This window comes from Squalius cephalus (genome assembly GCF_949319135.1).
Source record: "Squalius cephalus genome assembly, chromosome: 22".
NCBI lineage: Eukaryota > Metazoa > Chordata > Actinopteri > Cypriniformes > Leuciscidae > Squalius > Squalius cephalus.
This window is the reverse complement of record NC_137143.1, coordinates 10,146,909-10,173,064: the sequence shown is the minus strand read 5'-3', so window position 1 is coordinate 10,173,064 and position 26,156 is coordinate 10,146,909. Positions and strand designations below refer to the sequence as shown.

General features: G+C 38.6%; 1 protein-coding gene across 16 annotated transcripts in view; it reads right to left on the bottom strand.

Annotated features, from left to right (window-relative positions):
- cdk5rap1 (CDK5 regulatory subunit associated protein 1) overlaps window positions 1-25,035 on the bottom strand; it is an 81,125-nt gene extending 56,090 nt beyond the window's left edge. For 13 of the 16 annotated variants that reach the window (XR_013819686.1, XR_013819687.1, XM_079857482.1 and 10 more), the window contains exons 1-7: window positions 22,924-23,473; window positions 20,127-20,230; window positions 19,939-19,973; window positions 19,747-19,847; window positions 7,466-7,676; window positions 1,853-1,973; window positions 1,515-1,748 (exon numbers count right to left, since the gene is read on the bottom strand). Coding sequence is in view for 14 of the 16 variants with exons in the window: in XM_079857482.1 (XP_079713608.1) it covers window positions 1,515-1,748; window positions 1,853-1,973; window positions 7,466-7,676; window positions 19,747-19,847; window positions 19,939-19,973; window positions 20,127-20,230; window positions 22,924-23,197 (1,080 nt within the window). In the remaining 2 variants the exon portion in view is untranslated. Of the gene's footprint in view, window positions 1-1,514; window positions 1,749-1,852; window positions 1,974-7,465; window positions 7,677-19,746; window positions 19,848-19,938; window positions 19,974-20,126; window positions 20,231-22,923; window positions 23,474-24,374 lie in introns of those variants that run through there. The other 3 variants (XM_079857480.1, XM_079857481.1, XM_079857475.1) reach the window with 2 other exon arrangements.
- Between the last annotated feature and the right edge of the window lie 1,121 nt (window positions 25,036-26,156).

Here is a 26,156-nt window from a genome sequence, read left to right as displayed (position 1 = left end):
AATATTTCACATTTATATTTTTTTGTATATATTTTATAGTTTTCACATGATTTGATATAATTTTATTGATTAGTTTGTTAAATACACATACGTTATCTGTTTGATTATTGTATGACGGTATGTTTAATACAGTATCTCTTCAGTTTAAACTATAAACGCATGCTGTCCACTCAAGTGGACATCTGAAAATCTCTTTGAAAAATGTGTAAAAAAAAAACCAAACAAAAAAAAAAAAAAAAAAATTCAAATCTTGTTTTTCATGCCCTAAGAGCAATAAAAACACATAGGGAAAAAATCCTGACTGAGGTTATCATAATTCATGCATGAAAAGGTTAAGTTAAGGTAGTAAGGAAATATTTTATTATTTATTATTGTTACAATATTGTTGGTAAATAAGAGAACAATAGATACGTTTGACATGATGTCTTGGCTCTTTCTTTAAGATGGCAAGCAATACCACAGCACAGAGGTCAAGATCATATAGAGAAAGAATAAAATCAGATCCACTTAAATATGCAGAGCCCCTCAAGAAGAACAGATAAAGATACCTGAAGAAAAAGCAACAAGGTGTTCATTTCAAAATATTGCCTATTTTATCTGTTATTCAACATTATATTAAACTGGTTATATTAAGGTTATATTAAGGCAATGATGACATAAAGGGTTTGCTTTAGTTTACTCTAGTTCAGCATGTAAGCAGTGAAGAAATTATTTGCTGATTTTTAACACATATTTATGTTTTTTTTTTTTTGGATTGATTTTCATTTAAAAATATTGATTATATTTGTTTGTTCACTAATGCTGTTGCTTATTGATTTGCTCTGGTTCACCACATAGAGCAGTAGAAAAAATAGTTTTTAATTGGAAGTTGCCTATCTATGTCATTTCCGCCACACACTGTCTCTTCCGCCACGGCATGTCATTTCCACCACAACACATATTTTAAAGTAAAACATATAAAAAACATACAATCAAAACAACTATATTCAGTGGTGTTGATAATTGTGCAGTTAGGGGTAAGATATGTGTATACACTTTGAGAAATACATGATTTTGAGCTATGACAAGTAAATGAAATGTTCCAGTGATCTAGTTTTAGGTGTTTTTTAGTGTAAACATTGTAAAATCTTTACAATTACATTTCTGAAAAATAAATAAATTACAAATTTGATCAGAGATTTGTGTGCTATTTAATCAAATATATTTATAACAGAATATATTTTATTATTTTCTCTTCAAAACACATGTTTTGCTATGTGATGGAAATGACCGTTTTCTTGGACTGTCAGGTGAAAATGGCAAAATATATATATTATTCAATACAAATCATCACAGCCAACTTAAGGGAAGGTTTCTAGACAGATTGAGAAACCAACTGATACTAAAAAACTGTTTGTAGAAATGTTTTTATTTTCTGAAACTGTCTAGCTCAAAGAGTACCATAGTTGAAGAATTACCCAATAACAAAAAAGCAGATTGTATTCCTGACTCGAAAGTAACTTCATGGTACCTACCTCATCAGGGAAGTCTTTAGGATGTGGTGAGGTGAAGCGTATCCTCATATCTGGATCGATGAGGGACACTCTGTCCAGAAGGTCTGCAAAGCGGAGGCCTCCCTGTTTTGTGCGGTACATTGTCTTGAATCCTCGACTGAGCTTAGTATTGCCCTTAGAACAGATTAACTGTTCTTCAGACAGGTCTCTATAGCTGTTCACATTCTGACCCAGGAGGGTTACCTCCTTCACCCCCTACACACACACACATAAACATTATCTCACCATCAAAGATCTGAAAACAGTAATGGGCTTTTGGTGTAGGTTTATTACATACATATTGCAAACTACCATTCTACCTGATCTGAAAGCATGCGGACCTCCTCCACGATGGAAGACAGGGGTCTGCTCCTCTCTCTGCCACGAGTGAAAGGCACTATACAGTAACTACACATGTTATCACAGCCACGCATGATGGACCTGCAAAACCAACCCAATATGTGAGATTGTCATTGCTGTATGTGATTTGTATTATATTTACTTATGTCTGATGTGGGAACTAACACTAAATTGCCAAAAGTATTGGGACACCCCTCCAAGTCATTGAATTCAGGTATTCCAATCACTTCCATGGCCACAGTTGTATAAAATCAAGCACCTAGGTTGCAGACTGCTTCTGCAAACATTTGTGAAAGAATAGGTTGCTCTTAGGAGCTCAGTGAATTCAAGCGTGGTACTGTGATAGGTTGCCACCTGTGCATTAAGTCCATTCGTGAGATTTCCTCACTACTAAGTATCCCACAATCAACTGTTAGTGGTATTATAACAAAGTGGAAGCAACTGGGAACAACAGCAACTCAGCCACAAAGTGGTAGGCCACATAAAATCACAGAGCGGGGTCAGCGCATGCTGAGGCGCACAGTGTGCAGATGTCAATAGCTACTAGGGCTTGCATAGACTAGTCGAGTAGTCGATAGATCGACTACTTCAACCACTAGTCGACGCTGTCGGAAACAATCGACTACTCGAGCGTCCATTAACCATAAATGAATTAAAAATGGCGAACGTCACCAACAGACACCACACGTCAGATGTGTGGATGTTTTTCATCAAGCATGACAAAAATATAGTAATTGGCCAACTCTGCAAGAGGCCGTTCACATATTGCGTCTAAAAACGTGTGGAAAGCGCGCGCGGCCGTGCCGCTGTCTCCTACAAGCGCTTGCGCTCCCGTGGCGTCTGTCTTCGTTGCTATGCAACCAACCATGAACTGCGCTCTCCATGATGACGACGAAGAAGTATCAGCAAAGGATTAATTGATTTCTAGCCCTTGCATTAGCTTTACTACTAGATATATTTCTGGAGATGAGAAGGAAAAACCCGCCTGGAAAAACTAGCGCACCACGTTGCTTCCATTATGAGCGCGCTCGCCGCGCGCCTACATTTGAAATATCGAACTTGAGCGCGAAAAAGACGCGATATGTGAACGGCCCCTAGAAGCAGACGTCTGAAATGAAAGGCAAGAACGACTATTTATTTGGCTTTAGACTGTTACATGAAAATTTTAAAATGAAATGACATAATTATAATGTTTTGAGAGTTTACTTATGTAATTGTTGCATTAGGCTATGAATTAATAATGTTTATTGATAAGATCTAGCTATTTCATGTCTTTTCATTTACAGTAGCATGAACCACGAGTAGTCGAGTAACTCGAGTATTGTTTTGATAAGAAATCGACTAGCAGAAATCAGTAGTCGTGCAACCCCTAATAGCTACAGACCTCCAAACTTCGTGCTTCATGGAATGGGTTTTCATGGCCAAGCAGCTGCCTCCAAGCCTTACATCACCAAGTGCAATGCAAAGCTTGGATGCAGTGGTATAAAGCTCACCGCCACTGGACTCTAGAGCAGTGAAATTGTGTTCTCTGGAGTGTAGAGTCACGCTTCTCTGTCTGGCAATCCGATGGACGAGTCTGGGTTTGGCGGTTGCCAGGAGAACTGTACTTGCCTGACTGCATTGTGCCAAGTGTAAAGTTTTGTGAAGGGGGATTATGGTGTGAGGTTGTTTTTCAGGGGTTGGGCTTGGCCCCTTAGTTCCAGTGAAAGGAACACTTGATGCTTCAGCATACCAAGATATTTTGGACAATTTCATGCTCCCAACTTTGTGGGAACAGTTTGGGGATGGCCCCTTCCTGTTCCAACATGACTGCACAAAGCAAGGTCCATAGACATGGATGAGCGAGTTTGGTGTGGAGGAACTTGACTGGACTGCACAGAGTCCTGACCTCAACATGATAGAACACCTTTGGGATGAGTTAGAGCGGAGACTGCGAGCCAGGCTTTCTTGTCCAACATCAGTCCCTGACCTCAAAAACACACTTCTAGAAGAATGGTCAAAAATTCCCATAAACACACTCTTAAACCTTGTGGAAATCCTTTCCAGAAGAGCTGAAGCTGTTATAGCTGCAAAGGGTGGGCCAACTCCATATTAAACCCTACAGATTAAGAATGGGATGTCATTAAAGTTCATGTGCATGTAAGGCAGACATCCCAAAACTTTTGGCAATATAGTGTATTTCAATCTGCAAAAATTATTTTAATAATTTAATATATTTCTGTCTGTTGCCCGAGATGTTGGGATGGACTCAAGATCGGTTTGTGGAATAGATGAATGGATCAATGGATATAACAAATAAAATGGTCTTCATTTTAAATTGACAGCAATACAATTAATCATGTCAGTTTACTTGACATATATTTTCAATATTATTAGGATATATAAAAGTCACAGGTCAATGACAGAAGAGAGGAAATCATGATGCTTGGATAAAAACGCAGCACTCCTTTTACTCAATGCAAAAAAACAAAACAAAAAAAAAACTACACACCAACCTTCAATAGACAACACCAAAGAATTGAACTAAACGAAGTATACATACAAAATCAGGCACTAAACTAGACACAGGTGAAACTTATCAATTAACTAATCAGAAACTATGTCAACAAACAAGGGCATACTCAGAAATGACAACCAAGTAAACATGAACTTCACACAGGGGAAAGTAAGAACAAAAACAAAGATGAATTTTGACATTATTTAAGCTGGACTACGACACTATTTTCTTCTAAATCTGCTGTACAGATGAAACTAACTTTATTGCATTATTTTCCTGTTATCACTGTAAAGCTGCTTTGAAACAATATGCATTGTAAAAAGCGCTATATAAATAAAGGTGACTTGACAATAAAAGTTATTTGAACATTGAATGACCTATATGCATTACAGAGTTTTTTTTTTTTTTTTTTTGCAAGCTGGTTATATTGGGCTTTATTAAACTTTATGAAACTATAATGAATTTATATGCATTTTTTTAACTACAAGTCAATCTATTGAACCATTTACACAGACTTTATAGCTGCAGTCCATAACTTTTTTTGTGTTCAAACTGTAAAAAATGTATATAATAAGTGAGTACATCATGAATCCATTTTCCAAACAGTGTTTTTGTCTTAGCCTGAATCACTACGGTACACCTATAATAAGCATTTATATTCGGACTATTTTAGACTGGTTGGGGTCGTACCACTGTGGAGTAGCCCAGTACCTGCGTGAATCATCATTGGCATAAACAGAGATACGTAGCTCTGTTAACGGCTAAACGATAAACGGCTTGCAATGTTCTTCTGCAAGACGCATGCAGTTCTGTTCATTAACCGCTAGAGCACCAAAAGTTACGGATGAAATCTAAAATGATTTGTTATCCTGTGGCTCCCTCTGGTGGACAATATTAGTATTGTGGCCTTCATATCCTGAATCCCATTGATATAAATGGCTAATATTTAAAAAATTGCCATTAGCGCACCAAGCATCAGAAGTTCATGAAACTCATGAAACTGCATGCTTACTCAGAATGTCTTGTTGTCCATGTGTATGAAGTTCTGTGAGATTTGGATTCATACATTCAAACTGATGGGAAAAAAATTGATGTTTTATCCACTGGTTCCCTCTAGTGGACAACATTCACATAAGGATAAGCACACTTTACAAGATGCCTAGTTTAATGTGAGTTAATTCCGTTTTACCCGTTTAAAATGGTCTGGATTCCGTTTTTTTTTCTCCCGCATTTTTCCCCCGTTTAAATTTTTCTGGATGGTTAAATTAAATGTCAGGGGAGTGATTCTTCAGGATAAATCCGGCTTTTCCGATCTGAAAAAGATGCTCTCGTAAATCATGTAAATCCGCTTTTTTTTTGTTGGGGTGCACGTGATGCGCGCGCAAGGCACGGGTCGGGTATTGGTAAACAATGACCGATCACCGCTGTCAACGTTTTTTGTGCCTCTGATTCATGTCTTCATGTCACTCCGCAAGTAGTCCATTCATTTGTCACGATGGAGCTTCATTCAAAGCAGAGCTCCACCAAAGAGCCTGCACTCGTTGCAGAAGGTTATCTAAAGTGTGCTAAGAATTTTGGACGTGTGGGTACGTGTGAAAACGTGTGAAATTCTGTCGCCGCGTCATGGTTGTTGTGCTGTATATTTTCCTGCTTTTTTTGTCCTTTGCCAATCACACCTATGAAATGTTATTAATCAAAAAGCATGCGTAATAACTTGTTCAATTTAACAGCAATTTATTAACAGTGTAACAAAATGACATTCTTAATGTTTTTTGTTTTTTTTCAAATTGCATTTTATTTTTACCCAGTTCTGTGCTTTCTTATCGTACGAGCTGGTTAAATGTAGCTTGTTGCTTATTATTCCACGCTCTGCATTTCATTAGTCCAGCCTTGCTTGACTGTGTGTAGTAGGGTGGTGTTCAAGACGCTGTCTTGGCCCTCTACCAGCTAGATGACTGGTGTTTCAACTAGGTCCGGTACCTAGCCGAAGTGAGGCGGACACTACAGGCCCTTCATATGAACAAACTGTGTAAACATTCATGGAATGTTGAACACAGGTATCTCCACTCTACATGGGTGGAGCGCTCGTGCTGAATGAAACTGGATGATCGACTGATCATGGTCCATTCAGAGAGTGTAGAGATTATAGTGAGAGAGATTATACCATCTCATCTTCTGCTTCTCATCCTAAAAAACAAGAAAAACAGAGAGTAGAACTGGACCTTGTGATGCAAGCTCGCATTTCACAGGGGCGCTCACAGTTTGTAACTTATAACTGTTTTCACGTCCTCTGGACATTGCAGGCATCTGGAACAGTAATGGCCTGTGTTCGTCCGGATCGTTCCGCTGTGCAGTGCATTAAGTCAAATGTCTACTAAAATGTGCATTCAAGTGAGCACATTGAGACAGACCCTCGCAGAGGTTTGGCCAGGTGACTGGATCAGTGGGCCTGAATTATATCTCTTTATAGTCAGATAGCCCCTGTCAGTGGCCTTGTCTTTAGCAAGAGTACTTGGACGGAGACTGTATGCCCTCCCTGTTTCAAGTATACAACTATAACGGCATGACGCCTTCATATTTATAGTCGTCAGAAAGAATGTACATATGTTACTGTTGTTGAATTTACATCTGCATTCAAACTTAAACTCAATGCTTTACTGTGCAATTCAATGAGACAAAAATGCAGTATTATTTAGCAATTGCATTTTTTGTGAACTACAACAGTAATTTTGCAATATTCTACAGATATTGGCAACAGTACCCAAGGGTGCTGATGCCACCATTTGTAGAACTTGGTGGCACCAGTGCCACTGCTCTCATATTTTAGTCTGGAGCCCTGATAAAATTAGCAAACAGACAGGGTAGACTGCAAAGTCACTACACTTGATGCATCTACTATAATCTGTGTGTATTACACACTCAAATACATTACATTTAAAGAGATAGATAAAAAAAATAAAAAAAAACTCTTAAGCCAACATGAAATCTAATTTAACTAATTTAAATCTAATATAACTTTTGAAAATACATTAGTCTTCATCATAAGATGCCATTTCTCATATACTGCATTACTCACACATAAGCGCTGTGCCCCTCCAGAGTCCGATGGACAGGCATGACGTCAGCATAAGTCTCCTCTAATGATAACAACACATTGCTGGCCCTCTGGCCTCCGTGAGCAAGAGATAATAACCGGGGCAGATCTCTGTACGAGTCTGGCCCTGCCAGAACATCCACCAACTTCTCCCGCTCAAGTAATTCAAACTTCAGTCTTTCCGCCATGCAACCTACAGCAGGACAGAAGATATATATATATTAGGACTTGACAAGAAGAATGGCCAGTTGATGGAACTTGCCCAATCTGGGACAGTACTGCATTTCTGCTGACAATTCAGTTTATGCAAATGTAGAGCTTCTGCGAAAATATAAGAAAAAGTGAAGGGGCGTACACACATAACATTGTCCCTGTGTCAAAAAACAGCTAGACATGGCGGAATAGAATGTAATAGAACACAAGGTCTTAAAACTGAAACTATATTTAATTTGACATTGGATAAAACTATATTTAAACTTGACCATGTTTTATCAGTACAGTAATATAAAAGTGTTTGTATTTTCCCCACAATGCGGGCGGAGCATGAGTACTACCACCAACACATGAAAAATATGACTGACTAGGGCAGCATGATATATCGAAATATCGCAAATGTACAGTCAAAAGTCAAAGCTTTACCGCAGCACGTGCACAAACAAGCCGCCTCTCGGACAGCATGCAAATTCAGTTCTTTTGTGGCTTCTTGCACTCAAACGGTCAAATATACACATAGTTATGTCAAAATGTCTTGGCGAGTATTTATGAACAGTTGGTTATGTCTTAAGTGAACATGAACAGTTGGGAAAGAAATTGTATACGTCTCAGTAGGATCCGTGAATTAGGTTTTAAAGTGAAAGCAGTCTAATACAGTATAGCTGCCTGCTGCTGTCTGTTAAACAAAAAAGAAAAAGAGAAAATTACTCACTGCTCTTAACTAGAAAACTTTTGGGAAAAAAAAAAACTATGAATCAATGTATGATTATTCAGTTTCTGTATTATTTCTTACTTGAATGTTTCTGTTATATAAATCTAATGTAGGCCTACCTGAAAATCTTAAAAGCACTGTTTATTTTATTTTTATCTTTGTTTTATTGTATTTGTCCTATTGTCTGTAATTTGCCTCTTTGTTCTTATTTTTAATAGCAATTATAAATTAAAATAACTAAAATAACTAATTGTCCACCCCTAGTTTCAGGTGTTTTTGATGTTAAGTTTTCAGGTTGATATAACTATATATTACCAATTTGAGCAAAGAGTTTTTATTTTTAAAGTTGAGCAAAGAGTTTTAAAAGAGAACTATTTAAATATATGTATTTTTTTTTTTTTTTTTTTTTTTTTTTTTTTACATTGAAGTTAAAATGACATGGTCAGATTTGTGACATTACTTTTTATGCAATGCTAAAACACTGCTGTTCACTTTCAGAAGTTGTAGTGATTCTTTTTTTCCCAAAAAGAATGTGAAACATACAGTACATAGGCCTATTGGTTATATCATTTTCAGTTACTAATTACATTTAAATATAATTTAAATAGATTTTATACACTTAAACAGTAGCGGCTCCTGGCCATAAATTTAGGTAGGGCAGATAGTGGGTCTTCGTGTAAGTTTATGATACACATTTTGTAAGCTTTATATTCTAATCGCTGAGTACATCAGACATACTTTTGGCAGAATTCTGATGTCCTTGCGTTATTCGGCCTGAGGGTGGCGCTCTAATGATGATTGGCAGACTTTCGTACACACGACAAACGCATAGAATGCCATCTAGATTTGCCTTAATGTAGTATTTATTGCATCCGAATGTTGTTTTAGAATGTTGTAAATTAAGAATTCCAGTGAAGAAAACAAAGTCATGTCTATTCTTAGAGCAAACATAAAACAAACACAACAGAACTACTGTACATAAAAGCTATTTACATGAGCATGTTTAAACTAAAGGGTTTATACTTTCATTAATTTGATATGCTACTCCACATAGGAAGAACAGAGTCAAGTCAAGTCACGTATATTTATTTATATATCGCTTTCTCCAATACAGATTGTTTCAAAGCAGCTTTACAGTGATAACAGGAAAATAATGCAACAAAGTTTGTTACCAGAAGCAAATAGAGTCACAGTCCAGTTTAAGTAAATGTAGTGACGTTTCATTTTTGTTGTAAAAAAGTTATTAATTTAGTTAATTTATATATATATATTTTTCCAGCCACTCTGGAGAAAACCGTGATGTCATCGTCCAGCTCAGTTCAGTTCTCATTTAATGGTGTCAATGCAGGCAGATCAATAATATTGTTGAATATTAAATGTTAAATTTAATGTCCCCAACTAAGCCAAAAGCCAACGGCAACAAAGGTGAAAAAAGGCGACAGTGGCAAGGAACCAAAACTCCATCGGGTGACAGAATGGAGAAAAAAAACCTTGGGAGAAACCAGGCTCAGTCGAGGGGCCAGTTCTCCTCTGGCCAACGAACGAACAGTGTATGATTATGATTTATGCAGCATTACAGGTCAGAAGTCAGATTGGATTGGAAAAATCAGAACATTATCCAGTTCCATCTGGTTGAAGATCGGAGTCATCACGCCGGTATGAAGACGGGTTTAGAGTCTAGAGCAGTGGTTCTCAACCTCTCCTGCAGGGACCTCCTGACAGGCCATGTTTCTGTTTTAACCCTGAAATGGCACACCTGATTCAATTAAATAAAGGCTTAATGAGTAGTTGACTAATTGATTAATTGACTAATTCCTACTCTTCCTACTCTAATAACTACTCATTAATTGAATCAGGTGTGCCATTTATGGGTTAAAACAGAAACATGGCCTGTAATAAGCATAAAGACTAACATTGGCGTAGATGCCATTCTTCTTTTGATGTAATGAGTACATCGGGTGTTATAGGAAGTGTTCCCGGTTCCGGCTGAAAATGTGTGGGTCGTTGTAGAGCTAGGGAGAGCTCCGAGACTGGCTGCTCCGCTTAGTATCATAAATACATGCCTGCCGAATCTATGCGCTTCATTTTAATATATCCTGCTCACTTTAAGACTTAAAATAGTTTAGAAAAAAACTAAAAATATTTGTTGCAGAATGCTGAACACATTTATTATTTATTATTAACTCTTTGCAACTTCAACTACACTCTCTCCTGTGAAGGCCTCATCGACACGACAGTCATCGGCACTGATCCTCAACAAACTCGTCTCCATACGGGCGTGATGAATCCGATCTTCAACCAGATGGAACTGGATAAATATTCTGAATGTTCTGATCCAATCTGACTTGTAACCTATAATGCTGGCTGAATCATAATCATACACTGTTTGTTCGTTGGCTAGAGGAGAACTGGCCCCCCGACTGAGCCTGTTTCTCCCAAGGTTTTTTTTTTTATAGAGGTCTATGTTTGGATGAATATTTTGGTGGGGCTCTGCACCATCTCCCCAACAGACGGCATTATCGTATCGCATATTGAATATCACATTATTTAACAAGTTATCGCACAAAGCATGTAACGATACTGTAACTGTAACAATACTTAATATGTAACAACACATGCAGAGCTTACATGAAAGAGTGATTTATGTGCGGAACTCCGCAATGAGTTTAACACTCACAACATGGAACACACTTCATATCTGGACCGGAGATCAGATCAGATGGTGGACCTGTGCCTAGACAAGACCACAACGCATCCCTGAAGTGTCAGCAGAGATTGTGTCAACTAGACTCTCCCCTGTGAAGGCCTCATCGACACGACAGTCATCGGCACTGATCCTCAACAAACTCGTCTCCAAACGGGCGTGATGAATCCGATCTTCAACCAGATGGAACTGGATAAATATTCTGAATGTTCTGATCCAATCTGACTTGTAACCTGTAATGCTGGCTGAATCATAATCATACACTGTTTGTTCGTTGGCCAGAGGAGAACTGGCACCCCGACTGAGCCTGTTTCTCCCAAGGTTTTTTTCTCCATTCTGTCACCTGATGGACTTTTGGTTCCTTGCCACTGTTGCCTTGGCTTTTGGCCAGCTTAGTTGGGGACATTTAATATTCAATAAGATTATTGATCTGCCTGCATTGACACCATTATATGAGAACTGAACTGAGCTGGACGATAACATCACGTTTTTCTCAAGAGTGGCTATATACTGTATATAAATTAACTAAATTAATAACTTTTTTACAACAAAAATTAACCATCACTGAACTGACTTAAGCTGGACTATGATGCTATTTTCTTCTAGAAACAAACATTGTTGCATTATTTTCCTGTTATCACTGTAAAGCTGCTTTGAAACAATCTGCATTGTAAAAAGCACTATATAAATAAAGGTGACTTGTCGTTGACTTGTGACTTGACCAGCACAAATAAAATGTACATAATTGATGTGGTTTAAAGACAGGCTACAGGTCATATAGATTCACATTGGGTACATTTCTGTTGCTGCTACAGGGCGGCACATAATAATGCTTACCATTACACTCAACCTATCATAAGTTTCTTGCATTCTGTGACCTACTAGAGACCCATAAGATGTACTATACCGCTAAAAGGAGAAAAACAAACCACTGGAATTATTGTTGTATTAAATATTAGTTTAAAAATTAGTTAGTTGTCTTAATTTGTTGTTTTGTCAATCAGTTGTTGTAAACTTCAGTTGGACCTTTGTCAACTAATATATATATATATATATATATATATATATATATATATATATATATATATATATATATATATATATATATAATATATATATATGAAGAGTTCAGATGCAAAAGCCTCTAAGCCCTATTCGGGCGGGACTAGTTTTCCAAACGACGTTTGAGTTACAATTCTTATCAACCTACATCTGTGATTTCATGTACGGATTCGGACGGGACTAACATCTCCGTGTTTATTACCGAGGTAGGAGTGTCTGTGTTTTACATGTGGGCATTGCAGAAGATCACGTGTTCAGAATGCGTGGATTGCGTATGATCATATGAATTAAAATTAAGCACTTTGAAATATAAAGTAAAACGTCCTAACGTATTTAGTGTTTTGTAAACATTTTATAAAAATTGTAGTATAAAAAACTAAACATACATTTATCATGATTTTATAGAACTGGATTCTTATAATAAACCCACTGGAATAAAAAAGTTTTAACTTATATAATTTACACGTTATGTAATTAAGTGCAGAAATGAAAGTAATCTTACCTGAAACTGATATTACAGTAGCCAGTCTTAACAGTTTACGTGATTTGGCTCTTGTTGATTTAATTTTCTTATTTTTCGCCGTGTACCGAACACATCTACATCCATCGGTGCGCAAAAAGCAGAAACTTCAATACCGGCGCGATAGCGAGAGATTGTACGGTAGTTCACGTTGACCAAAACACACAAGAAAAATCTTTTTGGAAAAAAACATTTTCGGCAATCACAGAAATTCGCATTCGGAAGGGATTAGATTTCTCTGAGGACTGCCGAGTTTGACGAAAAACAGTAGGTAACTTGCTCTGGAATTTTTACAGAGGTCGTGTGAGAAAAAGACAGACATGGCAGATTCGGACAGGATTAAAATCTCAAAGTACGTCTGTGAAACAGAAATTTCTCTAATGTCCCCCTGTGAAACTAGTCCTGTCCGAATTAAGTGCCATCTGAAATTTTCTTCTAGAATGATCATTTTTATAAAGCTTGTATATTTAAGTTAAGTAATTTCACTTAAATGACAATTAATAGGTAATTTGCATTGCCATTTAAGTGAAATTAGTGAACTTAAATATACGAGCTTGATAAAAATGATCATTCTAGAAGAAAATTTCAGATGGCACTTAGAGGCTTTTGCATCTGAACTCTTCATATATATATATATATATATATATATATATATATATATATATATATATATATATATATATATATATATATATATATATACACTGTCACGATACACACACACAGGGAAAGACAGATCCAAGTGCAGTTATTTATTTGGGTAATCCGTACTCACAACCAGTCCAGGCAAAGGTCAAAAATCCAACAAGGCAATCCAAAACACAAGAAACAAATAAGAACCGGGCAAATACAGACATCGGAAGTGTGGTGACATAAAACAAGGACTCCATGACAAACACTGAAACAAACAGGGTATATATACACACAGATACTAACAAGGTGACGGGAAATAGCTGTGTGCAATGATCAATGAGTGACAGAACAGGATGTTGGGAAATGTAGTATGAGTGAATGACACCGTGGGGGAAGAGGACCTCTAGTGGTTACCCAGGGAAACACAAACCAGACACTGTGACATATACACACAGTATTGTAACGGTCACCAGCTGGAGTGCCCTTGAGAGCCACCAGAGGGCACTCCACATAAGACTATTATCACTCACAAACTACATTTCCCATGACTCATCATCACTTATCACTGATCACATTCACCTGTACCTCATTCACTGATTGCATTCACCTGTGTCTCATCATCCTGTTAGTCTCAGTCTATTTATACCATGTTCATTCATTCACTCACCGCAAAGTCTTGTTTAAGTGTTACACTGCATTTCTGAGCATTCTCCTGCTTTTCTTGTCTCTTGGTTTTGGATATCTTGCCCTGTTTCCTGGATTACTCTCTTGCCTCTGGTCCCTGGATTACTCTCTTGCCTCTGGTCCCTGCCTGTTTTGTTTCTTTGTTTCTTTGTTTTGACTGCCTGCCTGTGTATGACCCTTGCCTGTACATTGGATTACGCCTCTGGATTGCCCCATACAATAAAGCTGCGTTTGGATCTCAACCCTCGTCTCGGAGCAGTTCGTAACGTGTATATATACAGTATATATATAGTGAGGAAAATAAGTATTTGAACACCCTGCTATTTTGCAAGTTCTCCCACTTGGAAATCATGGAGGGGTCTGAAATTGTCATCGTAGGTGCATGTCCACTGTGAGAGACATAATCTAAAAAAAAAAATCCAGAAATCACAATATATGATTTTTTAACTATTTATTTGTATGATACAGCTGCAAATAAGTATTTGAACACCTGTCTATCAGCTAGAATTCTGACCCTCAAAGACCTGTTAGTCTGCCTTTAAAATGTCCACCTCCACTCCATTTATTATCCTAAATTAGATGCACCTGTTTGAGGTCGTTAGCTGCATAAAGACACCTGTCCACCCCATACAATCAGTAAGAATCCAACTACTAACATGGCCAAGACCAAAGAGCTGTCCAAAGACACTAGAGACAAAATTGTACACCTCCACAAGGCTGGAAAGGGCTACGGGGAAATTGCCAAGCAGCTTGGTGAAAAAAGGTCCACTGTTGGAGCAATCATTAGAAAATGGAAGAAGCTAAACATGACTGTCAATCTCCCTCGGACTGGGGCTCCATGCAAGATCTCACCTCGTGGGGTCTCAATGATCCTAAGAAAGGTGAGAAATCAGCCCAGAACTACACAGGAGGAGCTGGTCAATGACCTGAAAAGAGCTGGGACCACCGTTTCCAAGGTTACTGTTGGTAATACACTAAGACGTCATGGTTTGAAATCATGCATGGCACGGAAGGTTCCCCTGCTTAAACCAGCACATGTCAAGGCCCGTCTTAAGTTTGCCAATGACCATTTGGATGATCCAGAGGAGTCATGGGAGAAAGTCATGTGGTCAGATGAGACCAAAATAGAACTTTTTGGTCATAATTCCACTAAACGTGTTTGGAGGAAGAAGAATGATGAGTACCATCCCAAGAACACCATCCCTACTGTGAAGCATGGGGGTGGTAGCATCATGCTTTGGGGGTGTTTTTCTGCACATGGGACAGGACGACTGCACTGGTGGCGCAAAAAGTGGGTATGCGCGTTCAGTGGCGCAAAAAAGTTATCGGCGTTCAGTGGCGCAAAAAGTGGGTATGCGCTATATGCGGCGCATAGGGGCGCAGCACCAGGGGGGGCGCCAAAGCGATGGTAATTTTTTTTTTTTTTTTTTTTAGATCTATACGTAGCTGTTGTGCGTTTCTAAATAATTTCTGCATTTCCTCAATGTTATATAACTTTTTGGAGGACTAACAGGCTAGAGAAGGATATTCATAAGATTCCATCATAGAATTTTGACATAGAGAGGGGGGGGACAATATCGCGAGCAGGCGGGGGCGCCGTGAGCGCTGAGCGAGCAGGTAAGAGTCGAAAAAGATGGATAAAGCAAAAAAGCTGTCGGGACTAAAAATAGAACAAGAAAGAGGGAAAAGGAGATGGCATGTCAATTGATGCGCCAGCAGCTAAATAAGTGTATGGTCAAAGGCAACAGGTAGGATTTAAAGTGTGACGTCCACGCATGTAGGCTAGGATATTCCCGGTGGGCCGACATGCTTTTTGGGCTGATACATCTAATAGGCAATTTTTTTTGTCTTTGTCTTAACGGCGCACAAAACTTGTACATCGACGGCCCATTCGTTTTGTTTTGCTTAATTGGCGGCGCTGGGTTAGTGCCGTTGTAATACATTGGTCAAAAAAAATAAATATATATAGCTTTTTTTTTACATTTTTCATTAAACACGTAGGCTAGCGGCCCATTGGTTATTTTCTTGATTGACACTGGGCTGTCCCAATCACATCTGTAATGTATAGAAATTAGTACAAAACTAATTATGAAAGTTTCCTTTATTTTTCAGTGCATTTGTGGCGCCAAAATTGTTGCTGCATACCCGTCTGACACTGGGTAGTTGCGCCCCTGACTGTATTAAGGAGAGGATGACCGGGGCCATGTATTGCGAGATTTTGGGGAACAACCTCCTTCCCTCAGTAAGAGCATTGAAGATGGGTCGAGGCTGGGTCTTCCAACATGACATTGACCCGAAGCACACAGCCACGATAACCAAGGAGTGGCTCTGTAAGAAGCATATCAAGGTTCTGGCGTGGCCTAGCCAGTCTCCAGACCTAAACCCAATAGAGAATCTTTGGAGGGAGCTCAAACTCCGTGTTTATCAGCGACAGCCCAGAAACCTGACTGATCTAGAGAACATCTGTGTGGAGAAGTGGGCCAAAATCCCTCCTGCAGTGTGTGCAAACCTGGTGAAAAACTACAGGAAACGTTTGACCTCTGTAATTGCAAACAAAGGCTACTGTACCAAATATTAACATTGATTTTCTCAGGTGTTCAAATACTTATTTGCAGCTGTATCATACAAATAAATAGTTAAAAAATCATACATAGTGATTTCTGGATTTTTTTTTTTTAGATTATGTCTCTCACAGTGGACATGCACCTACGATGACAATTTCAGACCCCTCCATGATTTCTAAGTGGGAGAACTTGCAAAATAGCAGGGTGCTCAAATACTTATTTTCCTCACTGTATATATTATATATATAAACAGTGTATATATATAAACAGTGTATATATATATGTATATATATATATATATACAGTATCTCACAAAAGTGAGTACACCCCTCACATTTCAGCAAACATTTTAGCATATCTTCTCAAGAGACAATACTATAGAAATGAAACTTGGATAGATTTTAGAGTAGTCAATGTGCTGCTTGTATAGCAGTATATATTTACTGTCCTCTGAAAATAACTGAACATGCAGCCATTATTGTCAAAATAGCTGGCAACAAAAGTGAGTACACCCTAAGTGAAAATAGCTGTACGTCGTTTAACCATGCAAAGCCACATGTCCTATTCATAATTTTCATGTTTTTGTCTGCTTGACAGGACCATACAAATGTGTGTATCTTGTATTAGAGCAGTTAAAATTTGTGCTTTGAGTACAATTCAACCACTGGATGTTCAACATGGCACCTCATGGCAAAGAACTCTCTAAGGATTTGTGAATTAGAATTTTTGTTCTCCACAAAGATGACCAAGGCTATAAGAAGATTGGTAACACCCTGAAACTAAGTTACAGTACAGGCCAGGGTCATATAGAGGTTTTCCAAGATGGGTTCCACTCATAACAGGCCTCGCAATGGCCAATCAAAGAAGTTGAGTCCTCGTGCTGTGCGTCAGGTGCAGAAGCTGGCTTCAAAAAACAGACGCATGAATCCTGCCAGCATTGCTTTAGAGGTTGCAGAAGCGGAAGGTCAGCTTGTCAGTGCTCAGACCATACGCCGCACACTGCAACAAGTCGGTTTGCATGGCCGTCGTCCCAGAAGGAAGCCTCTTCTGAAGCTGGCTCACAAGAAAGCCCGCAAACAGTTTGCTGAAAGCAACCTGTCCAAGAGCATGAATTACTGGAACCATGCCCTGTGGCCTGATGAGACTAAGATAAACTTGTTTGGTTCAGATGGTGTCTAGCATGTGTGGCGACGCCCTGGTGAGGAGTACCAAGAAAATTGTGTCTTGCCTACAGTCGAGCATGGTGTTGGTAGCATCATGGTCTGGGGCTGCATGAGTGCAGTTGGTACTGGGGAGATGCGCTTCATTAAGGGGAAACATGGATTCCAACATGTACTATGACATTCTGAAGCAGAACATGATGCCCTCCCTTCAGAAACTGGGCCGAACGGCATGATAACGACCCCAAACAAACCGCCAAGATGACAACTGCCTTGCTGAGGAAGCTGAAGTTGAAGGTGATGGAGTGGCCAAGTATGTCTCCAGACCTGAACCCTATTGAGCACCTGTGGGGCATCCTCAAGCGTAAGGTGGAGGGGCGCCATGTGTCTAAGACTCTGTGATATCATTATGGAGGAGTGGAAGAGGGTCCCAGCAACAACCTGTGCAGCTCTGGTGAAATCCATGCCCAGGAGGATTAAGGCAGTGCTAGATAACAATGGTGCTCACACAAAATATTGACACTTTGGACACAGTTTTGACATTTTCACTTACGGTGTACTCACTTTTGTTGCCAGCTATTTTGACAATAATGGCTGTATGTTGAGTTATTTTCAGAGGACAGTAAATATATACTGCTACACATTGACTACTCTAAAATCTACCCAAGTTTCATTTCTATAGTATTGTCCCTTGAGAAGATATCCTAAAATGTTTGCTGAAATGTGAGGGGTGTACTCACATTTGTGAGATACTGTGTGTGTGTGTGTGTGTGTGTGTGTGTGTGTGTGTGTGTGTGTGTGTGTGTGTGTATATATATATAAAAAAAAATATATATATATTTTTTTTTTTTTTACTTTTTTTCCCATGATACCACAATTGTTTGATTAACATTAATGAAACAGACAGCATATTAAGACCTACTGTACTGCACGCATCTAATATAATGTTACATATCGGATGTTTTCCCCCAAACAGTTAATCAAACGTTCACACTCGCAAATACTCGCAAAGACAGATTTTTTGAAATACTGTAATTCTGTGTAGGCTATATGTGTATACCGGGATCACGCACTGTCTGAGAGGTCTTTGTGCACACACTTCGGATCTATCAGTCAGCCCGAGTAAGATCGCTTTGTTTACATCCGCATGAATTTGAAAATCACATTCCATTGGTTCAGAATCATGCCATCGAGAATGCGCTATGAATATTCACAAAGCTGGAATCCTGCGCTTTAAAACGATACCAAATTTGTGCTGAGAGGAAGCGCCAGTCATCGAAAAGCGAGCAGAGTAAAATGGCAAATTTCACGGACAAGGAAAAGGTGCTCCTAAAACTTAAAGATACTTTTAGATGTTTAATTGCTATCTGGAGCATGAGGATCACTAGACACATTTTTGTGAAAACTTCAAATTCGACCAAAAATTATATGTATCACTTGTTTTGCCTGAAGCTCGTAATTAGCATGTGCACACTCCGACTCCTTTTGCCAGCACGGGTCACTCTCACATATAGGCTATATATATAAATAAATTGTGTACTGTGTGAGTGGATGACCGTGTTCTACAGCCACAACCAAAGACCATTTTTAAGCCAGGAAAAACTCTGCTGTTATTATGAGAAGTTTTAAAATATTTTCAGTTCATTATGAAACCGTGGCGGCACAGATTAGACTATGACGGGCCATCCCTGAAATGTAATCATATCGTGGCATGTTTTGAGGTATCTGCAAATATCATATTGCTGGCTAGGAGAATCGATGTTATATAGTATCATGACAAAACATTCGATTTAGAACGCTAGTAAATACTGTATATCTTTGCTGAACACTTATTTGCATCTGATACAAAATACATTGCTAAAAAGTATAATTTTTATTTACATTTTAATTTCTAACATATTGCCATGGTAAAAATTCTGGACTGCTTCTTTCTGTTGAGCCCTGTGCATGCACATTCACACTTCACACAGCTTTTTAGAAGAAAATAAAGTGGAACCATTATAATAGTTACCTAGGACACCTATTTTTAGTGAAGTCTTGTGTTTCTGACACCTCTTCTTTAAAGCAGTGAGATGTTTTAGTCGATTCCAAATGGTTTGCTCTGCCTTTTCTCTGTCAAAAAAGAAACCCATTAAACCCTAAATCTGAAAGCAAATTGCACTTATTATACTCATTCTTTGCTTTAAAAAGCAGTCTTTCTTACCTTACGGAGCAAGTGACAAGTAGTACCACATCTGCCTGTACAAGAATATCAGATGAACAACATTAAAGCCTCGATGCAATTAACCATATTCTGCAATTCTGACTTTATCACACTCCTTACAAAAATTGACCATAGTTTCAACAGATGTGTTTCCATAGTGAATTTTTATTAGGGAAAGTTTGCAGTACCTCTAAAAGCTCATGTGTCCGAGAATATCCTGCTTTCTGAAGAATGGACCAAGCAGTTTCAGTGTCGCTGACATTCATCTGACAGCCATATGTCTCAAAATACACTGTAAGGCATTTCACATGTGTAGCATAATTATTCTCTAAGAAAGAATTTAGACTTCTAAATTAGTGTAATGTGACAAAATTACACATAATAGCTACTGATTAATGAAACAGATATTTCTTCTGAATCTGTAATGGTCTTTAATAAAGCATTACAGTGATAAAGTACATCAAATTAACAAACTATTAGTTTCTCGATAATTAATAGTTAATATATTGTAGTCTCTACATTGTTAATATATTAATAGGCTATATACAAATAGTGAGTTCTTTATTGTCACTGTAATTAACACAATTATTATTGTTTAATTAGCTTGTAGTAAAGGAATTGTTAACTGGTTATTAGGAGTAAATAGTTCTCACTTTAGATTAGGTCAAGGAGAATAATTGACGACGGGCCGTTGACTTATCAGAAAAATTATGCAAATGCTAGGTGGGTTAGGGTTAGGCACAATCTGTGCATCTCTCAACAGTGTTTGGCTGCGGCACCCGTGTCTACTGATAGCGAAACTATGTTTATCTGCACCTCGCTACTGAGAAATGTCATTTTCTTTTAAGTTACTAAACTATTTTACTGATAAAATCATCAGAGCAGCGCTGACAACACGTTTGCGCCAGTGTGTGTCCATATTGTATGTGTGTGCGTTTCAGTGGGAGAGAGAGCGTGAGAAAGAGATATGTGCTTATAAATAATAGAAAAAAACTAGAAATAATTTGTAGTTTTTATCCTATTGTTTACTATATTTATTTGCTCGGTCAGTGGCCTTGTGGGTTTTGGTTCTGTAGGCTGTAAAGACCTTTGAAATAACTTAAATTATTTGGCGAAGTGATATGGAATAGTCAAGACCTGCCTGGAACTACTTTAGCCGTGTGTTTCCCTGAAAATAATTGCACGCCTTAGAACGTTCGTCAACCAATCAAAATCAAACACTCAACAGCCTTGAGTGAGTGTGTGTGTGTGTGTATATATATATATATATATATATATATATATATATATATATTCTTTTTTTTAAATATATATATAGAGAGCTGGTAAGTCCCGCCCCCTCCGCTAACCCCGCTGGACCTGTAGGTTGAAAAATCGTCAATGCAAGTGAATGGGAGAAAATAATTATTTTCTGGTCCCGTTTGAATTGTGCCATGAATGTGAACATGTTGTCTGTGATTTTTTTATATAATCTTTCGTGTGAAGAATGCTACAATTTAGCGGGTAGAAGTTTGATACGGTTAGACTTTGTGTGAGAGCACTTTGTGGACTACAACTCTTCGCTGCTTTCGACGCGTTTGAAACGTCAACACCACTAGCACACGGACACTAGCTCACGGATCCCGCTAAACATGGCTGTGTCTTTGGTGCACTTCACCGCCTTCTTTCAGGGAGAGGACAAAATCGTTGAGGTTGGCGAAAACCACGGGTAAGTCAACTTTATGGGGTGACGTCACATAGGCGACATGTAGTCTTTCTCGTTATGTCTTTTCCACAACTGCTAGCCGAAGAATCATACCATATACTGTCAAACTCGTAACATGAAAGATTATATAAAAAATTCACAGACAACATGTTCACATTCATGGCACAATTCAAACGGGACCAGAAAATAATTATTTTCTCCCATTCACTTGCATTGACGATTTTTCAACCTAGAGGTCCAGCGGGGTTTTACGGAAGGGGCGGGACTTACCAGCTCTATAGGCTATGTTTTTATATTTTTATTTTTAACTAGCACATAATACTAACGCAATTGATGTCTAATGAAGGTTGGTTTAAAGCACTTAATGACATTTTCCGTGTCACAAGTTAACAAAGCATAAAAAAATTATCTAACTCTTTTGTGAGCTAATTAAACAATAATAATTTCGTTGATTACAGTGACGATGAGTGAAGAACTCACCATTTCTAAATAGCCTATTAATAACCAAGAGAGTTTGCTATTGTTCTTTACGCAATTCCAAGTGTGATGTTACTCTTAAAAAAAAACTCTAATTCAGTGGGAATCATCATGGATGATCTTTGTGGTAACATTTTCTTTGATAATGTTAATGTTTTAAAACAAAAATGAAAACTGAAGTGTATGATTATAGAAATGTGTGTATTTGATGATGTGCTTTTTTGTACCCAGAATGACAATTTGGTATGTAAAGAACAACATATTATACAGTTATTTATTTTATTAGGAAAATACCATATATAAAATGAAGTGGGCTCAATGCAAACCAAATTTTTCATATTTTAAAATGGCTTTAAAGTATATGTAAATCTTTTGGAACAAACAAAAAACAAAAACGCTGAAAACATCTTTGAATGCACTGGATTTTATGTAATTTTTCTATTTTTTAATGTAATAATGTGAATATGTAGTACCTCTTGTTCGCATGGCATTGAATAAATTATATATATCCTATTAATAGGACTATATTAAGTGTAGAGACTACAATATATTAATTATGAATTAACTATAAAATAGTAGTTTGCAAATGATTTGCAAGTACTTTATTACTGTACACTACCATGATGGCTTTTTATTGCTGTGATCTAATAATTATTTCTATTGCAAAGCATAAATAAGACAATAACTAAAAATGGGTTTTGTATATCATTTATCCATCAGACACTATAGCAAAGAGTATAGAATACTCTTTGACTATAGTAGAATCTGTCGATGTATAATTTCTTTTTTTTTTAAATCCATACCTTTCTGTGAATGTGCTGTTGTGTCTTCAGTAATGTAGTACTCCTCATATTCCTCATTGCAGTCATAATGGCTCTTGTCAGAACTCTTGACGAAGTCCTGAAAACTGGGACCACTTGCCAGTTTACTCTTTAGCTGCACTACTCTGCTTTGACTGGTAGTAGAAGATTCAGAGCAATAATATCGGTGATATGTGTATCTGTAAAGGCGTCGAGACAAACATTTCATAAGGGCAAATCTAAAGAGTCTGAAACTGCTGCTGCTGCTTCTGTTCATGTCTCACTCACTTATGAACACAGTTAACAGCTAAAAAACGGCAAACGTATCACTGACCCATGACGCTAAAATAAACGATTTATTAGTGATGTGACGTTCGGCATCGAGGCTTCGAAGCTTGTATCAGTCTAATATGGCGAGAAGTTTCACTGTGCTACACTTCCGGCTTCTGAACTGGTTGCAGTTCCACTCTGATTCCATATGAGGGCGCTCACATGACGAGTGCAGAATGAATGGAGGTCTATGGCAGTATACCCCTCAAAATCCACTTTTCTCAGGATATAATTTTTTGTCTACTAATTTGAATGTTGTATTCGAAAGGAGATGCAAAAAAATTACACATTGCTGGGTGTTAGATTTTTTAGAGTCACTTATTTGCTTTAAAAAGTCTTTTAAAGTGTCAATGACGTCATACACATCGTACGACCAGAGATACTGCTTTATGGCAATCCTTCAGTTGCTTTGGTGCTTTCGCGCTCTGCTCTTTATTTTCTCTCGAGGCATCGACAACACAGCTGACACAGGTAAATACACGTGCTAGAAGAGTTTTTGTTTTGTTTGTTTCTGGTCCCGCTTCGGATGCCACGATGCCATCAAGCGGTATCTCTGGTCGTAATCAGTCCTTCACTGACCAATCGGCGTTCATTAGCAGAATGCTAGCGTGTTATGGGCAACAACAACTCAACCTGTAAGAAATCAAAACGACATAAGTACTCGTTCATTCAACTTTTGACCTAAAACCCATGTTGAACTTGCAAAACTTACAATCAAATCTGAGATTTCTCAACGGCAATCGGGTGAAAGAGACAAATTTAGCCGTCTAGCCCCATTGACTCCCATTCATTTTGCACTCATGGCGATCGCCCCCAGTGGAGCTCTGGTGGAACTACAACCAAAATTCGGTACAATAGGACTTAATAGGGAGTGGGCAGGCTCTCCGTAGACGGGCTCTGCTTGTTTTAAAAAAACGAAACATCTCACATTGAAGCAGTGTATCGTAGCTTGATTCGTTTAGCCATAACCACGTGATCTGTGACGTCCGAAGCTTCGTTTCCACCATAGACTGTAAAAAAAGATGGACGACGCCCCTGTCGGTACCATAGACAGTAAAAGAAATGGACACAGCGACCCCATTGGATTCAACGGAGACAAAGTGAAGCCAATTAGAAAATCTTACTTCCTGGGGGTCCAGCGTACTGCGCAGACTCAAACTGAGCTCGACGACGTAGATGTGACGTGAGCAAACCGTCTGTCTTCTAGTAGCTGTGCCAAGATCAATCTGAATCATTACCTTCCGAAACTCGCAGAGACGGAGAGCGTGAGTAGGAGCTGTCCATGATCTTGGAGCAGGAGAAACTTTTTGTAGGTGTTCTGATTAATTACTTTGTCATTTTGCCTCGACGTCCTCCCGATTGCCCGCGAGCTTCTCCTCCTGTCCATACGGTAATTCTCTACTGTGCGACAGAGAGTCGCGTGGCTGTGACGCAATCGTTAGCCTACTTTTACAAAAACTGCTTCTACAGGGCCATAACGTAAAATACAAGGTAATGGAGCATTTTATACATTGTCGTGTTTCTTTAGAAATAAATAATGGACAAATGGAGTCTTTAAACGCCTCAGATGTGAAGTTATTCGCTGTCAAAGTGACGCCAAAATGAATGGGAGTCAATGGGATGCTAACTGCAGGTGGGGTTCCGTTAGCCAATGGCGGCGTCCGGGGGTACTTCAAAATAATACAAATCCCTGCACCCTTGGTCGGTACCATAGACTGTAAAAAGGTCGGTACACGCATGGGTACACGATCCGTTCCATCTGCACGATCCGTTCTACGTATGCGCGTAATTACGTAGTAGAAAACGTCACGATTTTCCTATACTATCGGTACCACGCATGCGTTGAAACACTTGACGGCCAGGCGGCACAACTTGCGGCATATTTGTGTAACGTATTTGTGTATTTTGATGCTTTTAAATGTAGCTTACGCTATGCATTACGATGTGTTTATGTGGTTGCCAATCCAAAATAATAAAGGAGTTGTGAGTTGTTACATGAACATACATGATCAGTTTCCTCCATACTTTCCTTTGCGATTCATTGCTGTATGATATTAGACTTAACTTACCGTGTTTTGGTCTGAGGTCAGTAGTATTGTAGTAATATATATATATATACATACAAAAATCTAAATGAGGAAAATAATCCCTTCAATGTTGTTTACAGAAAACAATAAGGAACATATGTATTTATGCCAGACTATCTGCACTTACATGAAGAAAGAACTACAAACAAGTCTGGGGAAACGTTATAGAGTGTTTCAAACTGACAATGGAAATGACTTGAAAGAAGCATGTGTGCGCACAGAAGTGACATGAGACCAGCGGTGGACAGTAGTGAAGTACAGTATCTTTATTTAAGAGTAAAAATTATCTCACACACTCACTCACACACTCACTCACTCACACACACACACACACACTCACACACACACACACACACACACACTCTCTCTCTCTCTCTCTCTCTCACACACACACACACACTTTCTCTCACACACACACACACACACACACACACACACTTTCTCTCACACACACACACACACTTTCTCTCTCTCTCACACACACACACACTTTCTCTCTCGCACACACACACACTCTCTCTCTCGCACACACTCACTCTCTCTCTCGCACACACTCACTCTCTCTCTCTCTCTCACACACACACACACACACACACACACACACACACACACACACACACACACACACACACACACACACACACACACACACTCACGAAATGTATACGGGTGACTGTGCACCCCAACTCCAGCATTTACTCTCAGGTTGAGGGTGTCTTTGCAAATAACCATGAAGGTTTCCATGTCCTGGATGTTTTCAAAAATGAACGTGAAAGGCTCCATGGCGTCGCAATTCATCGACTCCATCAGCACCCTCCA